We start from the raw sequence: 27,610 nt of genomic DNA, 5'->3' as shown, positions 1-27,610 counted from the left end.
TCCATGGCATCTCCCTCTTCCTCCTGCACACCCCCAGACGGACCTGGGACCATGGGAGCCACATGCTTCTCTTGCTGCCACTGCCGGTGAAGTACCAGCTGCTGGGGCATCTTGGGCTGAAAGATGAGGTCAGTGCTGGGGGGTCGGAATGAGATGCGCTGGGGGTACAGAGGGACATGGGTGTGATGTGCTGGGGGTCAGGGGTGTGATGTGCTGGGGTTACAGGGGTTTGGGACAGGGCTGTCATGTGCTGGAGGGGACATGGGTGTCATGTGCCGGAGGGGACATGGTTTTATGTGCTGGAGGAGACATGGGTGTCATGTGCTGGAGGGGGGACATGGGTGTCATGTGCTAGAGGGGGGGGCATGGGTGTCATCATATGCTGGAGGGGGGGGGGGCATGGGTGTCATGAGCTTGAGGGGACATGGGTGTCATGTGCTAGAGGGGACATGGGTGTCGTGCTGGAGGGGACATGGGTGTCATGTGCTGGAGGGGACATGGGTATCGTTCTGGAGAGGACATGGGTGTCGTGCTGGAGGGGGGGCATGAGTGTCATGTGCTGGAGGGGGGGGGCATGGGTGTCATGTGCTGGGGGGGACATGGGTGTCGTGTGCTGGAGGTGGCATGGGTGTCGTGTGCTGGAGGTGGCCTGGATGTCATGTGCTGGAGGGGACAAGGATGTCATGTGCTGGAGGGGACATGGGTGTCGTGCTGGAGGGGACATGGGTGTCATGTTCTAGGAGGGGACAAGGGTGTCGTGCTGGGGGGGACAAGGATGTCATGTGCTGGAGGGGACATGGGTGTCATGTGCTTGGGGGACAAGGGTGACAAGTCATGACTCCTGTCTCCCTAGCACATGATACCCCCTGTCCTCCTAGCATGACACTCCTGTCCCTCTGTTTCGTCGGCACATCACACGCGTTATCCTCAGCACATCACATCCCTGCCCTCCAAAACATTACAACACTGTCCCTCAGCACATGATACTCCCTGTCCTCCCAGCATCACACCCTTGTCCTTTTGCTCCCCTTAGCACATGACAACCCTGCCCCCCCACCTGCACCTGACACCCTTGTCCCTCAGTACATGACGTGCTGAAGGACTGAGGGCAAGGGGTGTCATGTGCTGGGGGTACAGGGGGTTTCATGTGCTTAAGAGATGAGAAGGGTGCACAGAACCCATGGATGGTGAGCACTTCAGATGCGGAAGTGATATAATTGGTCACTATCTTCATGTGAAGAGCGCTGTGCTGGATTTTGTGCCCTCTCCTCTCATTACAGACAAAAACAAATGTATGCAAAAAAAGGATGGTGGGGTGGGGGCGCAATTTCAGTGTTTGCCATAGGCGCCATATTGTCCAGATATGCCACTGCATATGAAAGATGTAGGGATTATAAAATAACTCAATATGCGGCCAACTATAATGTTCTAAGCATGTTTAATTATGCTACTCCTTCCAGCCTATTGTTAAGCTTACAAGCAGTTCTAAATGTATTTACTTGCTGTAATGTAATGAGTGGCTTGTTTTGTATTTTTAAAAGTCTTTATTTTAGCAAATTTTTTTAATACACTAAAAAAGGTTTGCAACCAGTTCTGAATTGTGAACCTTTTCCATAACCCTAATAGCCTTATTGAAATGGACAAAGTCCTGTCTATGATTTTTGTTTAAAATTCCATTCAAATAAGCTTTTACAACATTTGTTAAAAAGTTAGGGGATTGATCTCTGTCCAGTTGCATGTGTATGCACATACCCTTAGCAAGAGCATTTTAAGTAACTAAATCCCAGTGGTATGGTCAGACCACCACACCATCCACTTCTCTCTGACAGCACCAGCGATAAAACACAGAGGGAAAGAACTCATAAAATACTGTTCTCTGAAAGATGTCTCACCCCACCACGTTCAGAATATCCTCAACTTCGACGCATTAACCAATCATTGCGCAGACCCAGACTCCATGGTCCTGATATACAACCATGCAGTGTCATCTGCCTATGACGCCCTTGCTCCAGTTCGCATTAAATGGTCTACACCACTTCACCATGCACAGTGGTTTGATAGCTCACTAAAGGACCTAAAGAAAGAAGTGCGCAGACTAGAAAGGAAGTGGCGAAAATCTCAGAATTCAAAAGATAAACACACCCTTGTCTCTCACCTGGAAAGCTACCGAAATGCGATCACCAAGAAAAAATCCTCCTGTCTATCACAGGAGATCGCAAAGGCCGCCAACAGACCAGCCCAACTATTCCGCACAGTTGATAGACTATGTAACCCATCCTGCCTAAAGCCTACTATAACTCCCTCAAAGGAGCTATGTGAGAAATTTGCTTGCTACTTTGCTGACAAAGTATCCTCTATTCGGTCTCTCATTCAGTCCACAGCACCCAAGACTCATGCAACTCCTGGAAATAGCTGCAAAAACAACCTAACACCCTGGACTGACTTCAAAAGTATTAGTGAGGAAGAGATCTCAGACATCCTCCGTCGCTTCCGCCGGACAACCTGCGACCTGGACCCTGGACCAACTAAACATATGCTGAAATGTTCTGACCTGCTTGGCCCAGCATTTCACAAAATAGTAAATTGCTCTCTGCAAGCAGGGAGGTTTCCTACCTCTTTAAAAAAGGAATCACCAAGCCCCTTCTTAAAAAACCTTCCATGGATCCAGATGCAATGAGCAGCTACAGACCTGTCTCCAACCTCCCCTTCTTAGGTAAAGTTATTGAAAAGGCTGTCTATCTGCTACTTGAAACCAGGCTGTCAGTAAACAACATCCTGGACCCTCTACAATCTGGCTTTAACCACTTCCGGGTTCCGGGTGGTTTTGCTGATCAGTGCTGCGTGGGCTCTCCAGCCCGCAGCACCGATCAGATAGCAGCCAGGCCGATCAGACTTCCCCCCCTTTTTTCCCCACTAGGGGGATGTCCTGCTGGGGGGGTCTGATCACCGCCGGCTGCTTGCGCTTGCGGGGGGGCTCTTCAAAGCCCCCCTCCACAGCGCTTCCTGGCCTCCTTCCCCTTCCCTCCCTCCCCCTGTGAGCGGCGCAGGACGGATTTCCGTCCTGCGCCTGATGGGATAGGCTTTAGCCTATCAGATGCTGGAGATCCCCGGCCAATCAGAGGCCGGGGATCGCCGATCTCCTCTACGGCGCTGCTGCGCAGCAGCGCCGTATATATGTAAACACCGGGGAAGATCTTCCCCGTGTGTTTACATTTACCCTGCGAGCCGCGATCGGAGGCTCGCAGGGTGTTCACGTTCATACGGGTGGCCGTTTCCATGGAAACCACTTCAGGATTCAGGGGCGTACTTAAGCGTACGCAGAATCCTGAAGTGGTTAAGAAACACACCACAGCTGTGAAACAGCCCTCATGCAAGTCTGCAACGATCTGCTTATGGCAAGGGACAGAGGGGAATGTTCCATCCTAATCCTGTTGAATCTCTCTGCGGCTTTTGATACAGTTGACCATGAAATCCTGCTTAACAAACTGCAGGAGTACTGTGGCATCAGTGGATCAGTCCTCCAGTGGTTCAGATCATTCCTGACTGACAGAACACAGAGAGTATCCCTAGGACCTATAATGTCCAAACCTGCGCCTCTACAATTCGGAGTGCCACAAGGATCAATCCTATCCCCTCTGCTGTTTGCAATCTACATGTTGCCACTCGGTACACTTATCCAACGACATGGCCTGACGTACCACTGCTACGCCGATGACACACAGCTATACCTGTCCTTCAAACCTGGTGGAACAGACCCTACTCCAAAAATAAACTCTTGCTTAGCTGAGCTACAGGCATGGATGAATGATAACTGGTTGAAACTGAATGCTGACCTTTGTCCAAAGCCAGTGCTCGCCCTCAAAACAGCTCTATCCTAAAGCAACACCAATCAAGATTGGGAATTCAGACATAAACAGCTCCAACCTTGTGCGCAGCCTTGGCGTACTAATCGATGGGGATTTGAGTTTCAGAAACCAAATTTCATCTGTAGTTAAATCTTCCTACTTTCATCTGAAGAACATTGCAAAGATTAAACATCTGATTCCCCCAGAGGATCTTCCAACCCTAGTTCACGCCTTCATCACATCACGGCTGGATTACTGCAATGCCCTTTATGCTGGCCTCCCCAAAAAGGACCTGCGTCGCCTGCAATTAGTGCAGAATGCTGCTGCCAGATTGCTAACAAACCAGCCTCGCCACTGTCACATTACACCGATCCTTTGCTCACTGCACTGGCTACCAGTAGAATGGAGATAAGATTGGACTGCTGACATTAAAATCCCTGCACAATCTGGGCCCTGGATACATGAAGGACTTGCTGAAGCTGCACCACACCTCTCACAACCTCAGATCAGCAAGTTCTATAAACTTGGTCACTCCCAGAGTGCACCTCAAAAAATCTGGAGATAGAGCCTTCTGTCATGCTGCCCCTACTCTTTGGAACTCCCTGCCACACTCAGTAAAGACAGCACCATCCCTGGAGCTATTCAAATCCAGACTGAAAAGCCACCTGTTTAGCCTGGCATTTCCTCACTTATAAAATTCTTCCTCTGTACCACGATGGTCTGAGCCATGCTTATGCGCTTTGAGTCCTATGGGAGAAAAGCGTTCTACAAATGTTATTTGTTGTTGTCGTTGTTTTAAATCCAGACTACCCTGCATACATTTTTCTCCTCAGAAATTTTTTTCCAGCCAGGTGGCGTGACAAATTAGCCAGGTGGGGTGCGTGGGGGAAAAGCAGGGCCAGCTCAACTCTGCTTACAGCATGGGAGGAGGATGAGGAGGTGAGCCGATGACATCTGGGTGCTCTGCAAAAGAGTCTGGGGAGAACACTGTATATACATTGTAGGGCTTGCCAGTGTTCTGAAGGGGCATGAAGTTCTGACTGTGCAGTTATGTAATTTCTGCCCCCATTCTATAGGATCATGTAGTGTCTTTATACATTGTTTAGTTGATAGTTATGAAATCAGAACTTTTCTGCAAATTAAAATTTTTTCTCATGGGACACACAAAGATACTTTTTATTACTTGTAGCAGTTTAAAGCAAATCTATATCTATCTAATTGATTTATCTCTGTATTATCAAGGAGAACTTTTCCCATGAGATGTACAAAGTCAGTCTAAATGACTTTTGTATGTTTCGAGAAACTCTATTTCTATCTGTATGTTAACACATATCTGATTCCTTGTTTTGTTTCCTTTATTCATTTTTTCATGTGCTTGCTTCATGTACCATATTTCTGCTACATTATATATACAGATCTTTAGACCCTCTCCACAGGGTTTGTTTGTTTGTATTTCCCTTCTAACATTAGCCTATTTGATTGACATTGATTGACTTTTCCCATGAGATGTACAAAGTAAGTCTAAATGACTTATAGATGTTTAGAGAAAATCTGTCCTTATCTGTATGTTCAGTTAACACGTACCTGAATTGTTGTTTCATTTCCTTTATTAGTTTTATGTGCTTGCTTCATGTACTGAGTTTATGTGGTATAATAAACTGTTAAAAAAATAAATAAAAGGAGCACATTTTAATCAGAGTATGGCTTCAAGTAAATGAAGCTTCTGTGATATTGATCTAGTTAGTTAAGTAGCAGAGTGAGTTGTTAATCAGTTTCAGCTGCTTTGGTCTTAATGAAATTGACAGTAGGTGCACTAGACCAGTGTTTCTCAACATTTCATTGGAATGTACCCCTTTTAAAACCCTGTACTCACCAAGTACCCCCTAGCATAGTAAAAATTACCACAAGTACCCCTTGACAAATATATGTTTAATCATAGTACATGATAATTGGTTCTAAACAATGTTGAAGCATTTACGATTGCTTTCAATTAGCTAAAACAGTAATTTGGTGTTTAAATAAGAGGTATCATTTTCTGAAACTCTACATTTGTTATTCTTGGTTAAGTATATCAAGCCCGAGTACCCCCTGGAACCATCAGAAGTACCCCCTGGGGTACGCGTACCACACGTTGAGAACCTAGGCACTAGACAGACAGGCAACGATGAGACAGCCTCTAAAACAGGAATAGTTTAACCACTTGCCGACCGCCTTAAGCCGATGGGCGGCGGCAATGGCTGGGCCCAAATGACCGCAATACGGCCATCGGCGGCGGTGGGCGTGGTTATGCGGCGATCGCGTCACGCATGCCGCCGTCGACAGGCTCCGCCCACCTGATGCAGTAACCCGCCGGCCGTTTGGAAGCGTCGGAGGGTTATTAGCTGCTTGATCGCCACATACAAAGTGTATAATACGCTTTTGTAATGTATACAAAGCGTATTATACAGGCTTCCTCCTGCCCTGGTGATCCCAGTGATCGAGGGACCACCAGGGCAGGCTTCAGCCCCCCAGGTAAGCACCCAAGCACACTGATCTGCCCTCCCCTTCCCTCTGATCGCCCACAGCACCCCTCAGACCCCCCCCCTGCCCAAACCCCAAATCACCCCCCCTAATCACCCATCAATCACTCCGTGTCACTATCTGTCAACGCTATTTTTTTTATTAGGTCCTAATCTGCCCCCTGGGGGCTCCGGATCACCCCCACACACTCTCAGATCCTCCCCAGACCCCCCCCCCCCGTGTACTGTATACATCTATCCTCCCCTTTAATCACCTGTCAATCACCCGTCATTCACCCGTCAATCACCACCTGTCACTGCCACCCATCAGATCAGACCCTAACCTGCCTCTTACGGGCATCTGATCACCCACCCACACCATCAGATCGCCCGCAGACCCACCCTCAGATAACCTCCAAAGCGCATTGTTTACATCTGTTCTGCCATCTAATCACCCACTGATCACCCATCAATCACCCCCTGTCACCACCTGTCACTGCTACCCATCAGATCAGACCCCTATCTGCCCCTAGGGCACCCAATCACCCGCCCACACCCTCAGAATGCCCTCAGACCCCCTTCCCCCTGTGTACTGTATACATCGATTCTCCCCTGTAATCACCTGTCAATCACCCGTCAATCACCCGTCAATCATCCCCTGTCACCACCTGTCACTGCCACCCATCAGATCAGACCCTAACCTGCCTTTTACGGGCATCTGATCACCCACCCACACCATCAGATCGTTTGCAGACCCACCCTCAGATCACCTCCAAAGTGCATTGTTTACATCTGTTCTGCCATCTAATCACCCACTGATCACCTTTCAATCACCCCCTGTCACCACCTGTCACTGCTACCCATCAGATCAGACCCTAATCTGCTCCTTGGGCACCCAATCACCCGCCCACACCCTCAGAACGCCCTCAGACCCCAGCCCTGATCACCTCGCCAGTGCATTGCTTGCATCTATTCCCCCCTCTAATCACACCTTGAGACACCCATCAATCACCTCCTGTCACCCCCTAGCACACCTACCCATCAGATCAGGCCCTAATTTGCCCCGTGTGGGCTCCTGATCACTCAGCCAAACCCTCAGATCCCCCTCAGACCCCCTTCCGATCACCTCCCCAGTGCATTGATTGCATCTATTTTCCCCTCTAATCACCCCTTGAGACACCCATCAATCACCTCCTGTCACCCCCCCCCCCTAGTACTCCTATCCTTCAGATCAGGCCTTAATCTTCCCCCTGCGGGCTTCTGATCACCCAGCCAAACCCTCACCCGCCCCACTGCAGTGACAGAATTTTTTTTTCTGATTACTGCTGGTCTCTACGACTTAATTGTGGCTGAGACCAACGATTATGCCACACAATAAGCAACCGCCAATCCAAGAAGCTACCATGCCCAGCATTTTTGGTGGAAACCACTCCAAGTTTTCGAACGTAACATTTTTTGAGGCCTTCTCCTTAACATGGGTCTAGTCAAAAAGAATGTATTGAGGTCCCAATACATCACATGCCCATGTTCTCTGCTGCCATGTCCAGGTCACGATTTGAGAACACCCTGTGCTTCCTGTAACAATACATCGGCGGTACCACATGTTTTGGCACTTTTTTGCACCCTAACTGCGCTAAGGGGCCCAAAGTCCAATGAGTACCTTTAGGATTTCACAGGTCATTTTGAGACATTTGGTTTCAAGACTACTCCTCATGGTTTAGGGCCCCTAAAATGCCAGGGAAGTATAGGAACCCCACAAATGACCCCATTTTAGAAAGAAGACACCCCAAGGTATGCCGTTAGGTGTATGACGAATTCATAGAAGATTTTATTTTTTGTCACAAGTTAGCGGAAATTGATTTTAATTGTTTTTTTTTTTTTTTTACAAAGTGTCAATTTCCGCTAACTTGTGACAAAAAAAAATCTTCTATGAACTCGCCATACTTCTCCTGCAAAAAAGTGCCACACATGTGGTATCTCTGTACTCAGGAGAAGTAGTATAATGTGTTTTGGGGTGTATTTTTACACATACCCATGCTGGGTGGGAGAAATATCTCTGTGAAGGACAATTGTGTGTAAAAAAAAATCAAAACATTGTCATTTACAGAGATATTTCTCCCACCCAGCATGGGTAAGTGTAAAAATACACCCCAAAACACATTATACTACTTCTCCTGAGTACGGCAATACCATATGTGTGGCACTTTTTTGCAGCCTAACTGCGCTAAGGGGCCCAAAGTCCAATGAGCACCTTTAGGCTTTACAGGGGTGCTTACAATTTAGCACCCCCCAAAATGCCAGGACAGTAAACACACCTGACAAATGATCCCATTTTGGAAAGTAGACTCTTCAAGGTATTCAGAGAGGGGCATGGTGAATCCGTGGCAGATTTCATTTTTTATTTTTGTCACAAGTTAGCAGAAATGGAAACTTTTTTTTTTTTTCTTTTTGTCTCAAAGTGTCATTTTCCGCTAACTTGTGACAAAAAATAAAATCTTCTATGAACTCACCATGGCTCTCAGTGAATACTTTGGGATGTCTTCTTTCCAAAATAGGGTCGTTTGGGGGGTATTTAAACTATCCTGGAATTTTAGCACCTCATGAAACATGACATGTGCTCAGAAAAATCAGAGATGCTTCAAAATGGGAAAATTCACTTTTTGCACCATAGTTTGTAAACACTATGGCTTTTACCCAAACCAATAAATATACACTGAATGTTTTTTGTTTTTTTATCAAAGACATGTAGCACAATACATTTGGACAAAAATGTATACAGAAATTTTACTTTATTTGACAAATTTTATCACAGAAAGTTAAAAAAATCCTTTTTTTTGACAAAAGTCATGTCTTTTTTGATGAATATAATAAAAATAAAAAATTGCAGCACCAATCAAATAGCACCAAAAGAGAGCTGTATTAGTGACAAGAAAAGGAGGTAAAATTCATTTAGATAGTAGTATTTAGCAATAAACCGTTAGAGCTGCAGTGATCTGAATGGAAAAAAAGGCTTTGGTCCTTAAGGGGCGAAAAGACTGTGGTCCTTATGTGGTTAAAGGGATCCTGAGTGGAGCTGCTTAATTGAAAACTGAACTTACCTGAGACTTCCTCCAGCCCCCTGTAGCCCATGATGTCCCTCAGCGTCTTTTTGGTTCCTGCATGCGCAGGACACTCACGGAAATGGGTGTTTGATCGTGACAAGTGCGTGGATGGGCTGTACATGCAGAGTGGTGCACAACTCCCAGCTGGGAGCCTCCAGTGGCAACAGACGGGACCCAGAAGACGCTGCGGGAAATCAGGGCTACGGGGGGGGGGGGGGGGGGGGTGGGGCTGGAGGAAGCCCCAGGTAAGTTCAGTTTTCCATTTTGCAGCTCTGCTCAGAGTCCCTTTAACAGGTGGAGGCCACTAATATTTTTCCCCTCCTCACCTTTTCTGACTGTTGTTTTACTAGTTTTGCATTTGGTTATGGTTATGGTCACTACTGGTAATATGAGGCAGTACCTGGACTCTACAAAGGCTGCCCAGGTAGTCCAACTCCTCCAGGATGGCACATCAATACCTGCCATTGCAAGAAGGTTTACTATTTCTCCCAGCACAGTGTCATTCCTGACATTCTCTAGTGGGCCATTTGCCCATTGCCCACCAACATGGAGCTTGAGTGGCATTTTCCATAAAATGACAGAATTGGCAGTTCAGCCATTGGCACCCTGTGCTTTTCACAGATGTGCTCAATGCAAACCTGCTCTCATGTGACATCTGCAGAGGCATATTTATGGAGGGTTCGTTAGGTATTTGGACGAAATTCTTTGACCCATTGTTAGACCCTATTTCGGCACAGTGGTTCTTCAGTTCCTGCTGTTGCAATGTCTGGCCTTATGAGAGTATGTAGGCAATTCCTGGAGGATGAAGGAATTGATACCATTGACTGACGCCCACACTCGCCTGACTTGAATCCACTAGGACAGTGTTTTCCAGCCCTGTCCTCAAGGCCCACCAACAGTGCATATTTTGTGTAAATCCACATAGGTAGCTAAACAGCTCTGCTGAGACACTAATTACCTCACCTGTGCATGGTTGTGGTTTTCTGCAAAACATGTACCTTAAGGATTGGTTTGGGGAACTCTGCACTAGAACAAATCTGAAACATTATGGCCTCAATTCACTAAACTTATCTCCTGTCTTTAATAACTCTTCTAGAGTTGTTACCATGGTGATAAGGCATGTAGTATTCAGGAAACATTTTACCTCAGGCAAGCCTAAAGTTAACTCTTCTGTCTTTAAATTAACTCTCCAATCCTTAAAATAACTCCAGAGTTAAAGACAGGCTGTTAATTAGCTGCATGTGAAAATAACTACAGAGGAGGTAAATTAACTACAGAGGAGGTAAATTAACTACAGGAGAGGTAACTTAAGGAATGAAGAGGTAAGATAACTCTCTCACGTGTGGAGGTAAGTTTTCTCTTGCTTTATTATCTCTAGCATGATCTTAGTGAATTGAGGCCTATGTCTATCTGACGCTGCCAGGTTATATATCAGCCTGTCCAGGAGAACAGTGATGCCCTGGTCTAGAATTAGGAGGAGATCCCCCTGGATACCACCCATTATCCCACTGCGAGCATGTCCTGACATTGTCAGGCATGCATACAAGCATGTGGGGGCCATACAAACGATTGACTAGATTTTTCAGCAAAATGGACCAGCCTACTGCCTCATTTTTTCTCTTTGATCTTTGAATTCAGTCTTTGGTCTTTGAATTCAGTCCTCTGTAGGCTGATAATTTTCATTTTCATCAAACGATGTAGCATAGTTTTGTTCCTTGCTCCGTTTGTTCCCCTCATTGAGATCTGGAGTGTTTGAGCACAACCAAGTTGGTTGTTTCTATAAAAAATGGTAACCACATAAAGTATTTACCCCCAGAATTAGGTAGTTGCAATTTAATCTAGATTTCTGCTGCATTTTCCCTTTCCCAACGTTTTCATATGTCAACTCATAATTGCTTATAACATCAGCTTTGGCACAATTATTGCTTGCACAGTAGTGGACAATGTTCCTTTAAATTGTGAGATTATTTTTAGACATTATTCACGGAATGCTTTAACATGTTTCATACGTAAGCCACGATCAATAATGGAAATATATTGCATTACTGATGGTGATTGTTTACTACTCTTTATACAGTAGTGACAAGGTCACTGCTAACAAAGAACTGATGGAGTTACAGCTTCTATCCTCTTAATAGCCTTCATCATCTTTTCTAATGCTGTGTCCCAAAAAATCTGGGGGTACCTGCAAGACCCATGTTATCCTCACAGAGGTGCCTGCTGAATTTTTACATCTTGTTTTTTTTTTTCATTTTGTAGGAAATTCATACCAGCAGCTCAGGTTTATGGAGGGGAACTCCCCTTCTCTTTCACTCTCTTTATCCTTCCATTTCACCTCTCAGGGCTTGATTCATTAAAGAATCACTATCATGAGAAATTGTAAAATTGTAAATACGTATAAACACATACAAATAAGAAGTATGCTTCTTCCCGAGAAAATCAGCCATAAATTAATTTTCTTCTATCTTGCTGTCACATACAGTAGGTAGTTGAAATCTGACAGAACAGACAGGTTTTGGACTAGCCTATCTCCTGATGGGGAATTCTCTTCAAAGCTTTTATTCTTTATTAAGACCTTCTCTGGGGGCCCATTCACACTAGAAGCACTTTTCTGAGCTTTTTGCGATTGATTCGAATTTTTCAAATTGCTCCCCTTCACTTTCATTAAAATCGCGGAAAGAATCGTGGAAAAATCGCAGCGATTTTAATTAAATTGCAGCAATTTTTACCACAATTTTAATGAAAGTGAATGGGAGCCAATTAAAAAACATCACAAATCAATCGCAAAATGCTCAGAAAAGCGCTTCTGGTGTGAATGGGCCCTGAAAAGGAGCTATACAAAGATGCTGGCCAGCCTCCCTGCTTGCTGCACACTTTTTTGGGCAGTTGGACAGAGCAACTTTCATTCAATAAGTGCTTTTGAAACTAAACAAAGTCCTGAGAATCCCCCATGAGGAAATGGGCTAGTCCAAAACCCTGTCGGTTCTTTTAGAATTCTACTTACTGTAAATGATAGCAGTATAGGAGAAAAGTAATTTACGGCTCATTTTACTCTGGAAGAGGCATAATTCCTATTTGTATATGTTTACATGTATTTTAAATTTTTACGATTTTTATTTAATAGGCGCACACATAAGTTCCCAGCGCATGCTCCGCAGCACTACCGCATTTTAGCGTACACGCTGACATTTTAACTATCTGCTCAATTTAAAGGGAACCATACATTAAATAAATAAAGATTTTATACATACCTGGGGCTTCCTCCAGCCCCATACGCTCTGATCGATCCCACGCCACCATCCTCCTATGCCCGCAGCTACGAGAACCGGCTCCCCGCTGTTCCGTCAGTCGGAGCAAGTCTAAGCGTAAGGGAAGTGCGCTCTCTGCAGCAGCAGCTGGTGAGATACGTAGAGAGCGCACTTCTCCTGCGTAGTTGGCTCCGATGACGTCAGTGACGGGAGCCGGTTCTCGTAGATGCAGGCAGCGGAGGACAGCGGCGTGGGATCGATCAGAGCGTATGGGGCTGGAGGAAGCCCCAGGTATGAATAACATCTTTTTCATTTTCCCGTCTAGGTTCATCTCTGGTTCCCTTTAAGGTGCGCTGCTTTAGCTTAATGAATCAAGCCCTTTGTTCTTCTCCAGTTTTCTCTCTTTTTCATTTCTTTGTCTTATTTCCTTCAATAACTCATTTCTCTCTCACACTTCCCTCTTTCTTATTGCTCTCACTGTTCTCTCTTGTTCTCTTTTAGTTCTGCTGCAGCTCAAATTAACCATTACATACAGAGGCAGTGTTCTCCCTAGAGCCTATTAGCCGGGTGCTCCGCCCACCTGAAATTCCTCACCGCCCAGGTGCCAGTCAGCCGCCACCCGCAGCAGAGCTGCTTCTGCAGGCAGCCCGCTGTCGCTCAAGGACGCTATACCTACCCTCCTTCTCAGTTCTTGTCTGTCAGTGGTAAGGAGGGAGGAGGGACAGGGGAAGTACTGTATGACGTTGTGTCATGCAGCTCAGAAGACTCTGCCTCTCACTACCCCCTTAGCCAGTCACATTACAGCTTCACCAGCGGGGGGCGTGCCCTGTTGCGTGGGTCAGCTAATGTGCTGCTGTTATCGTTGCTCCAAGCCGCTGGGTCTGTGTGTTTTCCTGGCTGTAAAAGTGGTGAGAGAGGGGAGAAAACGAGAATGCTTTCCCGAGGGGCTCCTAAGTGATCTTATCTGTCATTATCTACTGACCAGCTGGCCTCAGGCTGTTGGACGGTTTTTGTACTTCCCAAAAGGCGGTATTGCCCATACTGCCAGAGACCACCTGCTCCTCGGTTGGTCTTACTCAAAGTCATTACTGTTGCACCAAACACTCACATTATAAAGGTGTCCAGAGGTTAGTTATACTTAGATTATCGGTGATTCTGCAGATCATCAATAATCAGGTATAATCTGTATTCTTGGTGATACTGCAGATCACCAATAATCAGATTTTCTCTGTGTGCTGACACCGATCGTTACACAGCCTTTTGGATGTGACAGTTACGTCCAAAAGGCCAAAATGGTTCAGTTACCCCCAACAGATGCATAGCCTGTAGGAAGCCAGTGCTTTGACTAAATAAATGTGTTTTAACCGTGGTATTAGAAATGCCAATACCAATATTGATACCAATGCAGAGGAGGGTATCCACATTATTTGCAGTAATCTGAAAAAGCTCTTAAATATTAAGACAGCTTCAGTAAAGACGCTTCATGAAGTACAAGTAACTGGTTCACAGTGAGTTGGCTTTAAACTAGCTGGACCCAAAATTGCTCCTGGACCACAAAGTATGCTATTCCTATGCCCCGAATTACATATTCTCATCAAAGCTTAAAAGACTTTGGGAGTGGGAGTATCCTCAGTCCTCGTTAGTTTTCCAGTATTCTTTCTCTTCATCTCCATTAATTGTTTGAAGGGAACCTGAGATCTCGTTACTAGAGGTATGTATACTTACCTGGGGCTTCCTCTAGGTCCATGAGGTGCGTGGGCCCCCTCGCCGTCCTCCTCGTCCTCTACGTTGCTTTATAATCACTGCCGGAATTAATGGCTGCTCTTCTGCACCTGCATGATTTAGCCAGACCAATGATACGCCATCTTATTTGTGTGGCTGGAGTTACATTTTAATGTAGGGGTTTCAGTCCTGTAACATTTCAGTATAGCTGTACAGAAAAAAAAGGCTTGGTTACTATAAAAGAGGCCAAAGAAAAATGTGTCTGCAGCTCCATCCTGCTGCATTACACACATTGATTTTATTCACCTGTCTAAAAAGTCCTAAGTATGCTTGTGAATGCTGATTAAAGACCATAGTTATGCGAGGCATTAAGTGAAATTAGAACACATACACAGGACAAATTGCTATCTCCTGTGCAGGTAACTTTCGGAAATGGATAAGTGAAAAGACCATTTCAATCTTGTGTGTGATTGTTGCACTTCGAAAAAGTAATTTACAAGCTGAATAAGTAGAGAATTGACTTTTTTGGTTGAGTTTGTTGCAGATCTCAGTGCAGTGAAGTATATTACCGATATTTGAATTTTATTCTTGTTTGTATGAAAGCTTCACATCTGTTGTTCACAGAAATTAACTTTTCTGATTTACCAAGAAGTCTAATTTACCTTATGTTTTCTTGCATCCTCATTGTTTGTTTGTGACAGATGTAGTTACACTGTTTACAGATCTGAGTTTCATCCTTCAAACACATTTTATCTCAAGCTGTAGTTATAGGATATTTAGTAGGAAAATATGGTTATTTTTAGTCAGTTTTTTCTTTATTAAAACAAGTTTAAAAAGTTTACAGGCCTTTGTACATTACTTTCTAAGCCATTTATGTATAACAAATATTTTACTAATAGATATTTAATATGCAGTTTATAAGGGTTTCTTATTAAAATGCACAACCACATTTCCAAAGTATAAGTATACTCGCGCATAGGCCCTTCCTGTGGATAAGCCCATTCTCCTCTACTTTTGGACCAAAAAATAGGCAAAAAAGTGACCCGTCTATTATCCACACACCCCTCCATGTGCTGCCGTAGCACCTATTCAGAGCACAAGTATATATGGTATACAGTGCTTGTATGTAAGCATATCTACCGCTCCATGCTTCGGCTCCAGTCCCTGCATCTCCCTGACAGCCTCTGAACTGCCCATAAGGACTCCAAACTCACTGTCAAGTGACCGCAATGAGTCTGGAGCTCTAGTTGCCAGTTTAGAAGTTGCCATTAGATGCATAGGTGCAAGTCACAGTCAGGACAGGTAGATATACATGCAGCAGCATATTTCAATGCCAGCTCTGTGGGCCCCTCGCTGTATATCACCTTCGTGTAAGCTGACCTCTCTGCCACTTTACACCCCAATTTAAGTGTCCAAAAATCGGCTTATCCATGGTGATATACAGTATATTGTGTAAAATTTAAATAAAAACAGAATGTGATGATTTTCAAATTATTTTTGCTCTATATTTAATTGAAAATTGTGTATAGACAACATATCAGATGTTGTAACTGAGAAATTTTGTTTGTGAAAAGCAACACATTTGAAAAAAAGTTGGGAGAAGGGCAACAAAACACTGGTGGAAAATAACACAACCGACTACTCCAATCTGCAGCGGATCAGAGACATGGGTATAAAAATAAAATCCTATAGTGTCTCTCTGAAGTAAGGATGGGAAGGGGTACACCACTCTGTAAAACAGTGCTCAAATTGAAGAATAACCTTTGTCATTGTAAAATTGCAGAAGCTTTGGGGATTTTATCATGTACATACTATCAATGATACGTTTAGAAAAATCTGCTGAAACCTCTGTAGTGCAAAAGCCTTTTCTGGATAGCTGTGATCCTTGAGCCCTCACACAGAATCACATTAAGATCAGACAGAATTCAGTAGTGGAAATCACTGCACGGGCGCAGGAAGGCTCCTCAAACCTTAATCTGTAAATGTACGGTAGTTTATCTTCCGTTCCTTCTTTATCATCCATCCTCCGCAGTTCTGACATGCCACTTGCAACCTTTTTTCTATGTAGCTTTACCAACACACCATTTATAAGTCATTGAGTCTTTTTTTAAACTGCATTTTTGCCATAAAAATGTGCATTCCAACCTCAGCTGCTCAGTTATACAGTGCTGATTATTACAATACGATTCTACAATAATACAGTGAGGATTTTACTCTCTGCAAACATGCCTTACAAAACCAGAGGTGTAGCTTGGGGGGGTCATCTGTCCCTGGGCGCAGCAACTGGTGGGCGTTGGATCGGACCGCACCATCCCCCAATGCCTTCCGGTCCCTGCAGCACCTTTGAAAGAATAAGGCAGGGCAGATCTTCTACTCTACTCTACCCTGCTCTCTGCCCACTCTCTATCTACTCCCTGCCTCTCTCCAGCCCTCCTCTCCTCATCATCTATAAAGCACCTACTTTTAGTGCAGTTATTTTTTTTTTGCCCAGGATCCAATGCTACATAAATGTCATTTGGCCCCACAGGTTCATTATTGGGCTAGTTCAGCATTGTCTTATTGCTAATAGTTTTGGCAACAAAATGTACCCACCTGTAATCGAAGCAGGTTACTTCGGTGCATGGCGCTCAGATCTGAGCGCTAAAGCTGGGCGGCGTCAAAGCCGCACTGCTATCATGTACGCTCCGCGCAAGCGTAGTTCGAGAATCCGGGGATCGCCTGACCCCGAATTACATCTCCCTCTGAGTTGCGACAACTCGGAGGGGCAATAGTATTTAACGCCAAAAGAGAGTTTAGCAGCAGCAGGGAGAGCCATTAATCAGCTCACCCTGCGCCCAACTCACCAGCGGTCGTACAGTATGTACGCCCCGTAATAGGCTACACATTCGCCACAGGAGCCCCCAGGCGGCGCAAAACTGTATTTGTCCCCGGGCACTGAAAACCCTAGCTACATCTCTGTACAAAACAGATGTGTAATGATGTCTTGCATAGCAATTTGCTGCATGAATCAGTTACGGGGGCAAAGAGGGAAGCATGGGTAACTGGGCGGCAGTGACGGTGTACAGTGAGGTACAGAAAGTGTCTGCAAACATTAAGTTGCCAAAGAATTCTCAGTTCTCTTAAAGGGAACCTAAACTGAGAAGGATATGGATGTTTTCTTTTTAAACAATACCAATTGCCTGGCAGTCCTGCTGATCTATTTGCTACAGTAACGGTTGATTCACACACCTGAAACAAGCATGGAGCTAATCCAGTCTGACTTCATTCAGAGCACCTGATCTGCATCCTTGTTCAGGGGCTGTGACTGAAAGTATTAGAGACACAGGGTCAGCAGGAGAGTCCGGCAACTGGTATTACTTTAAAAGGAAAAATACATGTCGTCCTCAGTTTAGGTTCCCTTTAGTGGTAGTAGATTAGACTACATTATGCATTACCATGCAATTTAGGATTAATTTGCATTGTTGTTTACATATATTTTAAATGCAAATTGTGTCTATTGTGTATTACATCACATTTGCTCATTTCTCTTTTTCACCTGTTTATTTTTGTAAGTTTTGGTAATATTTTATAAAGTAGGAAACTGATGAAAGGGATGGCTAGCAGGCGGAATTTATGCAATCACTGAATCACAAATTCTGCTGTTTATGGTGACAGATCCCTTGTGAATTACCACATTTGATGTCTAAGCAGATAATTTGTTTTCTGTTAATTGAATTAGAAATAAAAATGTAAATGATTCCACATATCATCTCTCATTAATCATGCTCAGCTTAGTGATCACTTACAATGTATAAATGCAGCTGGCTCAAGACAGCTTATTCAGGGATGACCTCTTGTTTTGGCTCCTAGGACATCGGAGCTGGCCAACTTTCTCGCACTCTGTACCGTAAATGGTTCTTTGTCATAGGATTCTGTTACATGTGAGACACTCAGGAACATTGATTTAATTTGTGTCCAGGAGTTTTGTTCTGTTTCATCACATAAGTGCTTTTATAATACAAGCTTCATAAACCCAGTTTTTCCACTTCCCCCATCCCAGATATTTCCACATGTATGCATATATCATGATTGGAGTGGTAGTCACTGATTCTTAGTGTCTCTCTATACTGTATATGTGTTTTTCTAGGTTCAGGCAGGCAATACACCTCACTAGACATGTCTCACCAAAGTTCTACTGTAAAGCATAGTTTCTCTCCAGTATGTATGGATCAATTGGTGTTCACTTTTTTTATTTAGATGTGGTGCATGAGGGATTTACAAACTAAATGAATAATTCATAGAGACAGGTAATTGATAGAGACAGATTATTGATAGAAATGGGATGGAACAATTGAATAGACCTGCAGATGAATGAAAAAGGAGCTTTAAAGGAGAGGTAAAGGTCACAATTTCCCCTCAAGTTTAATCTTTTGTCTGAATTTAGAGTTCCCCAACCCTGTCCTCAAGACTCACCAACAGTGCATGTTTTGCAGAAAACCACAAACATGCACAGGTGGGGTAATTAGTGTCTCAGCAGAGCTAATTAACTACCTGTGTGGATTTCCACAAAACATGTACTGTTGGTGGGCCTTGAGGACAGGGTTGGGGAACACTGGTCTAAGGTGCCCTCACACTTATTAATTTCCCCATTTGTTTCTTATCAGATTCAATCTTGCTGGATATCGCCAATCTGTTGGACATAAATTCTCCTAAAGTGTCCACCTAATTGACTTTTGATCAATCTTGACCAAAAATCAACAAAACCCATCGGTTGGATATGGTGGAAGATTAGGTTGATCGGGATAGGGCAGGGGTGGCAGTAGAGTGATGGTCCATAGCGTTGCAATGAATCAAACATGCAGCTCAATCCATTTTTTTTTAATTACCTTAGTGGGAGTATTGAAACTCGATGTACTGTGGTGTGTGTGTGGTAGGATTTGATTAATCTCTGAATCAATTCCAAGTAGATAGAAATCAATCATCTTTACATTTACAGCTTTACATTTGTATTTCAAAGTGGATCTAAACTCAGAACTTGCTTTCTGCTCTAAAAGATTAGCCACAGCGTAACATCCTTTAGTCAAAAAAATCTTCATTACAATTCATGGAAAACCTAAAAATAATTAAGTTTAATTTTGTTTTACATTCCTGGGAGCTTCCTGGGAGCACTGAAAGGGTTAAGCTTTACTGTTTACTTTACTTTACAAGGAAAGAGCGGGCAAGGCGAGGTAGCTTACAGCTCTGATTTACATCTGCTGATAAGACTTATTGGACACTCTGCTGTGCCTTTATGCTAGGCACGCACCATACAATTTTCTGTTAGATCTTCTGTTAAGGGGGCCATACACTTATAGATTTACAACAGATTCGACCATCAGATAGATTTCTGCCTGTCAAGTCGAATCTGACAGGAATCTATCTGATGTGTGCAACACACTAGGAACAGATTTCCAATAGATTTCAGAATGAAATCTATTGAAAATCGATCTAAATGCATTATTGGACCAATGCAACTCTATGGGGCATCGATCTGCTGCCTGATCGACCTAGATTTTCCATCCTGTCAGATAGATCAGATCGATTGAAATCGACCAGTGTATGAACCCCTTTAGATTTACCTAGCAGATAGATTTTTGCCAGATAGATTTTTTTTCCAACATGTTGGAAAAAATCTATCTGGCAGGTAAATCTAACAGAAAATTGTATGGTGTAGCATCAATTCATCAAAGGCTGCTAGGTACACATCATACAATTTTCTGTTAGATTTACCTGCCAGATAGATTTTTTCCAACATCTGGACAGTTAATCTAACAGAAAATCTAACTGAAAGTTGTATAGTGTGTACCTAGCATAACCCAAATGGAACAGAGCTGTGAATTTATTGAGACACTGGCCCATATGCAATTAACTTTTTCACCTGAGTTATCTCCTAGGAGATAACTTTCATCTTCTCTTTAAACTAACTTTTCAGCATTTTACAATTGAAAAACTACCCAATAGTTGGTGAAAAAGTGCTATCTACTTTTTTTTTAGTGTTTTCTTGCTTGCTGGGGGTTTTAAAGGCATTTTATGACGAGTTGCAAAAATATCACCTAGGAGAAAACTCAGGTGAAAAAGTGAATTGCATATGGGCCACTGGCCCATATGCAATTCACTTTTTCTCCTTAGTTTTCTCCAAGTTGATATTTTTAAACTTGGCAATAAAATGCCTTTTATGCCACCAGAAGGCAAGAAAATACTCAAAATAATTTTGACAGTACTTTTTCACCTACTTTTTGGTACTTTTTTAGTTGAAAAGTGCTGGAAAGTTATTTTAAATTGAAGATGAAAAATTGTCTCCTAGGAGAAAACTCAGGTGAAAAAGTGAATTGCATATGGGCCACTATGTTTTAAATAAAGACTTTTAATTGTGTGCTTTGCTAGAGTTTGGGGCCACTTTAAGTGTAGCAACTGTTCAATTTTTATTAGGTAATACATTTTTTTCCTTTTTACAGCTTGTCTCCGCTTATGTAATTTACTGTGTGTTGAGTCTGAGTTCTTCTGAAGCTTACTGGATGTGACCCATTTTATGCAATACTACACAAAAAATAGTGTGTTATGAAAGGGGTTTATTGAACACAGGGTGGCTGCCAGATCTCTGAGATGCACAAAATTTACTTTGCAATCATCAACAGAATTTGACTCCCAACGGTTTATTGACATTTAATTAGTGCCCTCATTCAAATCTCCAGGGACAGAGCCAAATTTTCACCTGTTGATTAACTGTTGAGCGGCAGCACAGGCATAACTCTGTTTCAGTAACTTTAGACTGAATGGGATATGGCGGTAGGTTTCAGTTATAGGGTGGAAAAAACACTGAAGTTGTGTGATTTAAGCCATTAATTTTTTTCCTGTGTAAATGTCATCACTGATTTAAGTTGTCTGTGATTTTAGGAGAGGATTTTACGATTTTATGCAAAAACGTTTTCTTCATCACCTCTGAATATGGCAAGAGAAGTCTACACAAGTTTAGGTATTTATTTTAGCTACCTTATTAAATGTATGGCATTATACAATATGTTTCATATAAACGGGATGACATCCAACACTTGAATACTTACTTGAAATAATTACAGAAGATCAGCACGTCCTTGACCTCTGAAAAGTTGCTTTGCTTACTCCATCAGTTTCTATAGAGAAATTCAATTCACAAGGGCTCTTTACAAAGGCAGGTGACAGATCAGGAATGGGACAATCCAGAGCATGTTTTCCTATTCCTGTCCTGTCATCCAGTTATGTAATTGCTTTTGTGCATTGAATCAACATCTCTGCATTGAGATAAATGTGCTCCATATAAGTATACATCTCTCCTCAATTCATCTGTCAAATAATGAACAGAGGTTAGATTGAAATGAAGGCTTATCGCAGATATACAGCATCAGTCATAAAGCATTTTCCATTTATTCTGAGTCTTACAGAAACAGTACAAAGCATCACAGAGATTCTTAAAGCAAACCTGAAGTGAAAAAAAAAACAAAAAAACTTACGAATTGTATGTGTAGTATGGGTAATGTATAGAACATTAGTAGTATTAGTAGTAGTAGAAAAGTCTCATATTTTTCAGTTGTATAGCTTTCGTTTTATAGCATTACATCATTATGTCATATTTGCAGTTTCAAAAGCAAACAAAATACAAATTGAGGGTTTTGTGGCCTACTAATCTTAACCTCCCTGGCGGTGCATTTCTGAGTCTAAAAGCGGTACATTTTTTTTCAAGAATTTTAGAACTCCAATTCTTAAGACCTAACTGACCAAAATAAACCCAGAATGACCAGAATAAAAGCCTAATAGACATTCTGCATATAAATAAAAGACTGGAACACAAAAGTGTTGAAATAATTACATTTATCATTAACCAATTAATTATTTGTGGTTTTACATGGAAACCCGAGCGGCCGTTCCATGTCAGTTCACGGAGGGTGTCTCCGTGAACAGCCTGCGAGCCTCCGATCGCGACTCGCAGGCTAATTGTAAACACGCGGGGAAGAAATCCCCGCTGTTTACATCAATACGGCGCCATAAAGGAGATCGGCGATCCCCGGCCTCTGATTGGCCGGGGATCGCCACCGTGTGATAGGCTGAAGCCTATCAGAGGCGGCGCAGGACGCATCGCCGTCCTGTGCCGCCCATGGAGCCAGAGGTAGGGAGGGAAGGAGAGGGAGAGAGGAATCGTGCTGCGGAGGGGGGCTTTGAGAAGCCCCTCCCGCTCGGCCACACGGAGTGGTGGCGATCAGACCCCCCCCCAGCAGGTCATCCCCCTAGCGGGGAAAAAAGGGGGGGGGGAAGTCTGATCACCCTGCCTTTTACATAATCTGTGCTGCGGGCTGGAGAGCCCACGCAGCACAGATCTGAGCGAAACAGCCCGGTTTCTTAAGTGGTTAACCTCCCTGGCGGTAAGCCCGACCTATGGTCGGGTTAGCCACCGCAGAGGATCACATGGCCCCAGGAGGATTTTTATTAATAAAATGTGGTGTATAGGCTTAAGCTAGCACTTGGCTAGTTAACTATATCCCCCAAGCCCCTCCGCACACCACCGATACCCCCCCCCCCACGATCGCCGCCCCGATGTCCATGACATCATGTCCGATCATCACCATAGTGACGAGTAAAGCTGATTGGTGAAGCTGCGGCTCTCGTGGGATCGCGGAGGGGTAAATATTGCCAGCAGCGATCGGGGGGATCAGAGAGGTGCGGTTGGGCTTGGGGCACATAGTTAGCTAGCCAAGTGCTAGCTAATACATAAAAAAACACTTATTATTTAAAAAAAATCCCTCCCGCGGACGCAGCCTCTGAAACTGCGTACCGCCAGGGAGGTTAAACTGAAAAAATAGCAAAACTGTGCAAATAAGGCAGCAGATTTTAAAACAGTATGTACATATATACCTAATACACCTGCGCATATGGTAGATTTTAAGGCAGGGAACGGCACAAACGGCATTAGAATCGTGATTCCTTTTTGACTTTTTTCCCCTTCTTGTCAGTCTTTGAGAAGCAAACAACACATGTCCTGGTTGGTGTATTTTTTTGGGGAGTGGGTGGAATGTACTCCATGACGGCCAGTGAGGTGCTCAGGGTTCACAGTGTAGGAGGCACTGCGCCCAACTCTGGCATCTGCTGAAGTCTGGTATTTGAGGCAGATGCACTCCTACATCTTTCAGATAAAGTCAGCGTGTGTCAGTGGCCTGTCACCTGTCAGTGGCCTGTCACTTCACTGTTTGTAAAGGATGTAGGCGGTCCACAAGCTTTGCTCCAGGAGTTGGCGGAAGATCTTTTTACAATACTTTTTTTTGCTGCTTCCTTACTGCAGGATAAATAGTTATCGCCTGGTCGGCTCTGCCCACACCACCCATGGTGCTGTTATAGTCCACCACCATCTGAGGCTTTTGGATTTCCTTACCTCCTCTTGTCCTGGTGGTGACAGTTGAGGTGTCATGCACTGTGCTCAGGAGACAAATGTCCTTTTTGTTGCGGCACTGGAGAGCCAGCATTTTCCCCTTTTGCCAAGCAACTATGTCCCCAGTTTTCAGCTTTTGCTTGGCAAATGCTGATGGCATTTTCCGCCTGTCCGGCCTAATGGTGCCATAGGCATCAGTCCTATTTTGTAAGAGGAACTCAAACAGTTAATGGGAGCTGTAAACATTGTCAGTGGTGACACAATAGCCTTTGTTCAATAAAGGCTCAACCATTGACAGCACAGAGGATGTTTCCACTCCGTAGTTGTTGAACCTGGGGTTGAACTTTGTGCCTTTGCCGTTATACAGTATTGTATTATACCAGATGTATGCAGTTGCTGATTCAGATAACATGTAGTATTTTGCTCCAAAGCACTAAGATGCTTTGTACTGTACCCAACTCAGCCTCCCCTTATAGGCCATCAGACTCTCGTCCACACTTATGTCCCTCTGTGGTACATAAGTGCTCCGGAAGTTCTCAACAATGACTTGATACACCTCCCATATTTTTCTCAGTTTTGACGCAGGGTGGGTGGATTCCTTGAAGGTGTAGTTTTTGTGTGCACAAACCTCATGATCAGGCTAAACCAATATTTGTACATCACCGTTCCAAAGAAAGAGCTTGCAATAATTTTGTTGGTGGTCCAACACCATTTCTGCAGGGGCTTCCCCACCACTCCCTGAAGAATAATTAGTTCCGAAAACAGCCAAATTTCCTGTTTGGTGACTGGCTCCCATGCCCTGCTCCAGGAAAAGAGCCCTTACAGAGCAGCCAGTTGTTGGGTGTCATAGCAGTTAGTCTCCTCCACTATTTTTTTCAATAACCGCAGCCATGAAGAAGAGCTTCAGGTAGGCCAGGGGGTTATGTTCACAGTCTACCTTCAGACCAGGCTCCCCAGTTAAAGGGAAACATGGGGGCAGTGGCGGAGCCTGAGTAAGGTCTATGGGGCACTAAATGCGGACATCACTGACCTCGGTGGTGATGGAGTCTCTGTCGCTACCTGGGTCAGATGACAGATCTCCAGGTGCGTTGCTGTCAGTCGAGTTCGCCAGTGACTGCAGATCAGGCTCACTGTCCTCAAACTCCACCAGCGCTTCCGGTGTGAGACCCCTTCTGGAGACTGACGCCATAGCAGATGATAGGAAGGCAGAGGTCGGTGCAGGTAACAGGCAGAGAGTAGTCAAAATCCAGGCAGAAATCAGTGCAGGCAGAGAGAATAGTCAAAATCCAGGCAAAAAGTGGTAACGTGTAGGCAGAAAATTAATAAGATCAGCAGATCAGCAAATCACACAGATCACAGCTACTTAGCTCAGCCACAGTCAGGAAGCAAATGGCAACATTGCATTGGATACAGATCCCCTTGTAACCAATTCAATGCAAATTTGGGCCAATCAGATTTTTTTTTTTTTATAACTCCTCATGTCCCCCTGACTAAATGTCCCCCCTCCCATACGTCACACTTCCGCTCCGCCATGCTAATTGGCCGCCGGGTCCCCGGAAGGACAGCAGAGGTAATGAGGATCCCGGCAGCCGTGGGGGGGAAGCCGGCGCTGATTGCGCACAGGACCGCTGAGCTCGGGTTTACCACTCCTAGTTCCAAACACTCAGACCGAGGTCAGCTTGGGATTACTGCCAGGGTGGGTAAAACATAGCTTTTAATAGTAATGCCAATAAATAGTTATACAAGTGATATACCATAAAAAAAATCCATAATACACGTTGGTTGTAATGTCAATAGCCTAACGCAAGTTTCACGTCTTATGACCGGATCGCTTCTTCAGAGGCATAGTTTATCTGAGTTCATGTGCCGCGAATACAGGCCGGTTTATAGAAGCATCTGCAGCATCAAAAAGGGAAACCTTTTTTTTTTTTAATCAAGTAGTAATTAAATAGTGTATGGCCAGCTTAAAGGAAACCCAGAAAAGTATACATATCTGGGGCTCCCTTCTGCCCCTTTCAGGCTGATCAGTCCCTCGCCGTCTTTCCAGCCCACCTAGACTCTCCACTAGGTGACCCAGTAATTGCGCCAGTTGGGGCGTGCTGTACACGCGTGGCCTTGCCGCGTGCCCCATCACGCTCCTGTCTCTGACAGAGTTCTGCACAGGTGAAGAGTGCTTCCTGCCATGGGAGCGCGACCAGGGAACGTGCACGCGGCTGGACTGTGCCTGTGCCAACTGCCAGAATTATTGGCTGCCTAACAGAGGATCCAGGTGCAATATTTCTAACATCACTGCACTGCCTTCGAGGAGTATCTGTGCTCAGTACTGCCAGGGTACTGAACTGTACCAGAAGTTGCATAGCAGTGTGAGTTTGGTGGCAGGAGCATGCATTGCTTATGCTGGCCGCACACCAAAGGAAAAAAAAATATCTCATAGGAGAACACCTAGGAGAAAAAGTGAATTAAATAAGGGCAAATGTGTTGATTTGAAACATTCAGCCAATGTGCTGAGAAAACATATTTATTGTTTCCCCTAAGAAATGTCACTGTTTTTTACTCCACGTTTACTGTATTTATTCCTTGCCTTTCTGGTTATTTCTCTGAACTCCATAACAAGCAAACTGCGCCTGCCCCAAATTCTCAACTTCAAATTCACACTAATCTCAATCAGAGTGTTCGCTATCAAAAGTCCAGCCAAGTCTATACACAAATGATGAATGACAGCGCTCCTCTTCTATGGCTCTCTTAATGTCTGTAAAAAGTAAACATACTGCACATAGTGCATTACTGTATAAAACACTTGGCGCCCTGGCCGGAGTCAGGTGCGACTGACGTCACCAGGTTGCGGAAGTACTCGCCGGCCGGCCGGGATCTGGAATTGAATACAAGCGGACACACCGCGGTGGAGGAGCGGGACGCCGACGCCACACGAGGGGGTGATAACCGCTGGGCAGCCCGATATGCGCTATATCTACCAGGATTGAGTAAGTCCGCTGTATAGCGCAGGCTGTCTACCAGTTTGTTACCAAGTTACGCTATGAATATTTTATCTTCTGATTTTACATGGAATCTGGATTAAAAAGTTTAGTGCCTGAGACGGAACGGTCTGGTGCCTGATCATTGGTTGACTAAAAAACGCTAGATCCACCTGGATGTGAGGTGGAAATCATCTGGTGAGCGTTTAATCATACTGGGGTTCCGGATTTGTGCTATACACTGGTTTTGATCATGCATGCTGCACTTTTTCACTGGGGGAGAGTGGACTTATGTGTTTTATACAGTAATGCACTATGTGCAGTATGTTTACTTTTTACAGACATTAAGAGAGCCATAGAAGAGGAGCGCTGTCATTCATCATTTGTGTATTTCTCTGAACTGACATTGTAAATTGATAACATGCATGGTGACACTTCACTTTTAGGGAACACAGGCTTTCTTACTACACAGATTATGATTAAAATGAAACACCCCTGCATTTAACCACTTGAGGACCGTGGGCTTTAACCCCCTTAAGGACCAGGCACTTTTTTTCCATTCAGGCCACTGCAGCTTTCACGGTTTATTGCTCGCTCATACAACCTACCACCTAAATTAATTTTGGCTCCTTTTCTTGTCACTAATAAAGCTTTCTTTTGGTGCTATTTGATTGCTCCTGCGATTTTTACTTTTTATTATATTCATCAAAAAAGACATGAATTTTGGCAAAAAAATGATTTTTTTAACTTTCTGTGCTGACATTTTTCAAATAAAGTAAAATTTCTGTATACATGCAGCGCGAAAAATGTGG

The 27,610-nt window shown here is 44.1% G+C and overlaps 1 protein-coding gene across 8 annotated transcripts in view; it reads left to right on the top strand.

Moving 5' to 3' along the window:
* Window positions 1-27,610, top strand: part of TBC1D32 (TBC1 domain family member 32) — a 478,427-nt gene that overhangs the window by 84,622 nt on the left and 366,195 nt on the right. For 7 of the 8 annotated variants that reach the window (XM_068231378.1, XM_068231377.1, XM_068231379.1 and 4 more), the window contains exon 7: window positions 21,327-21,405. In XM_068231378.1, coding sequence (XP_068087479.1) covers window positions 21,327-21,405 — 79 coding nt within the window. Of the gene's footprint in view, window positions 1-14,072; window positions 14,404-21,326; window positions 21,406-27,610 lie in introns of those variants that run through there. The other variant, XM_068231381.1, reaches the window with a different exon arrangement.

This window comes from Hyperolius riggenbachi, chromosome 4 (genome assembly GCF_040937935.1).
Source record: "Hyperolius riggenbachi isolate aHypRig1 chromosome 4, aHypRig1.pri, whole genome shotgun sequence".
Lineage (NCBI taxonomy): Eukaryota > Metazoa > Chordata > Amphibia > Anura > Hyperoliidae > Hyperolius > Hyperolius riggenbachi.
Note: the sequence above shows the minus strand (reverse complement) of the source record. Positions and strands in the feature narration are given on the sequence as shown.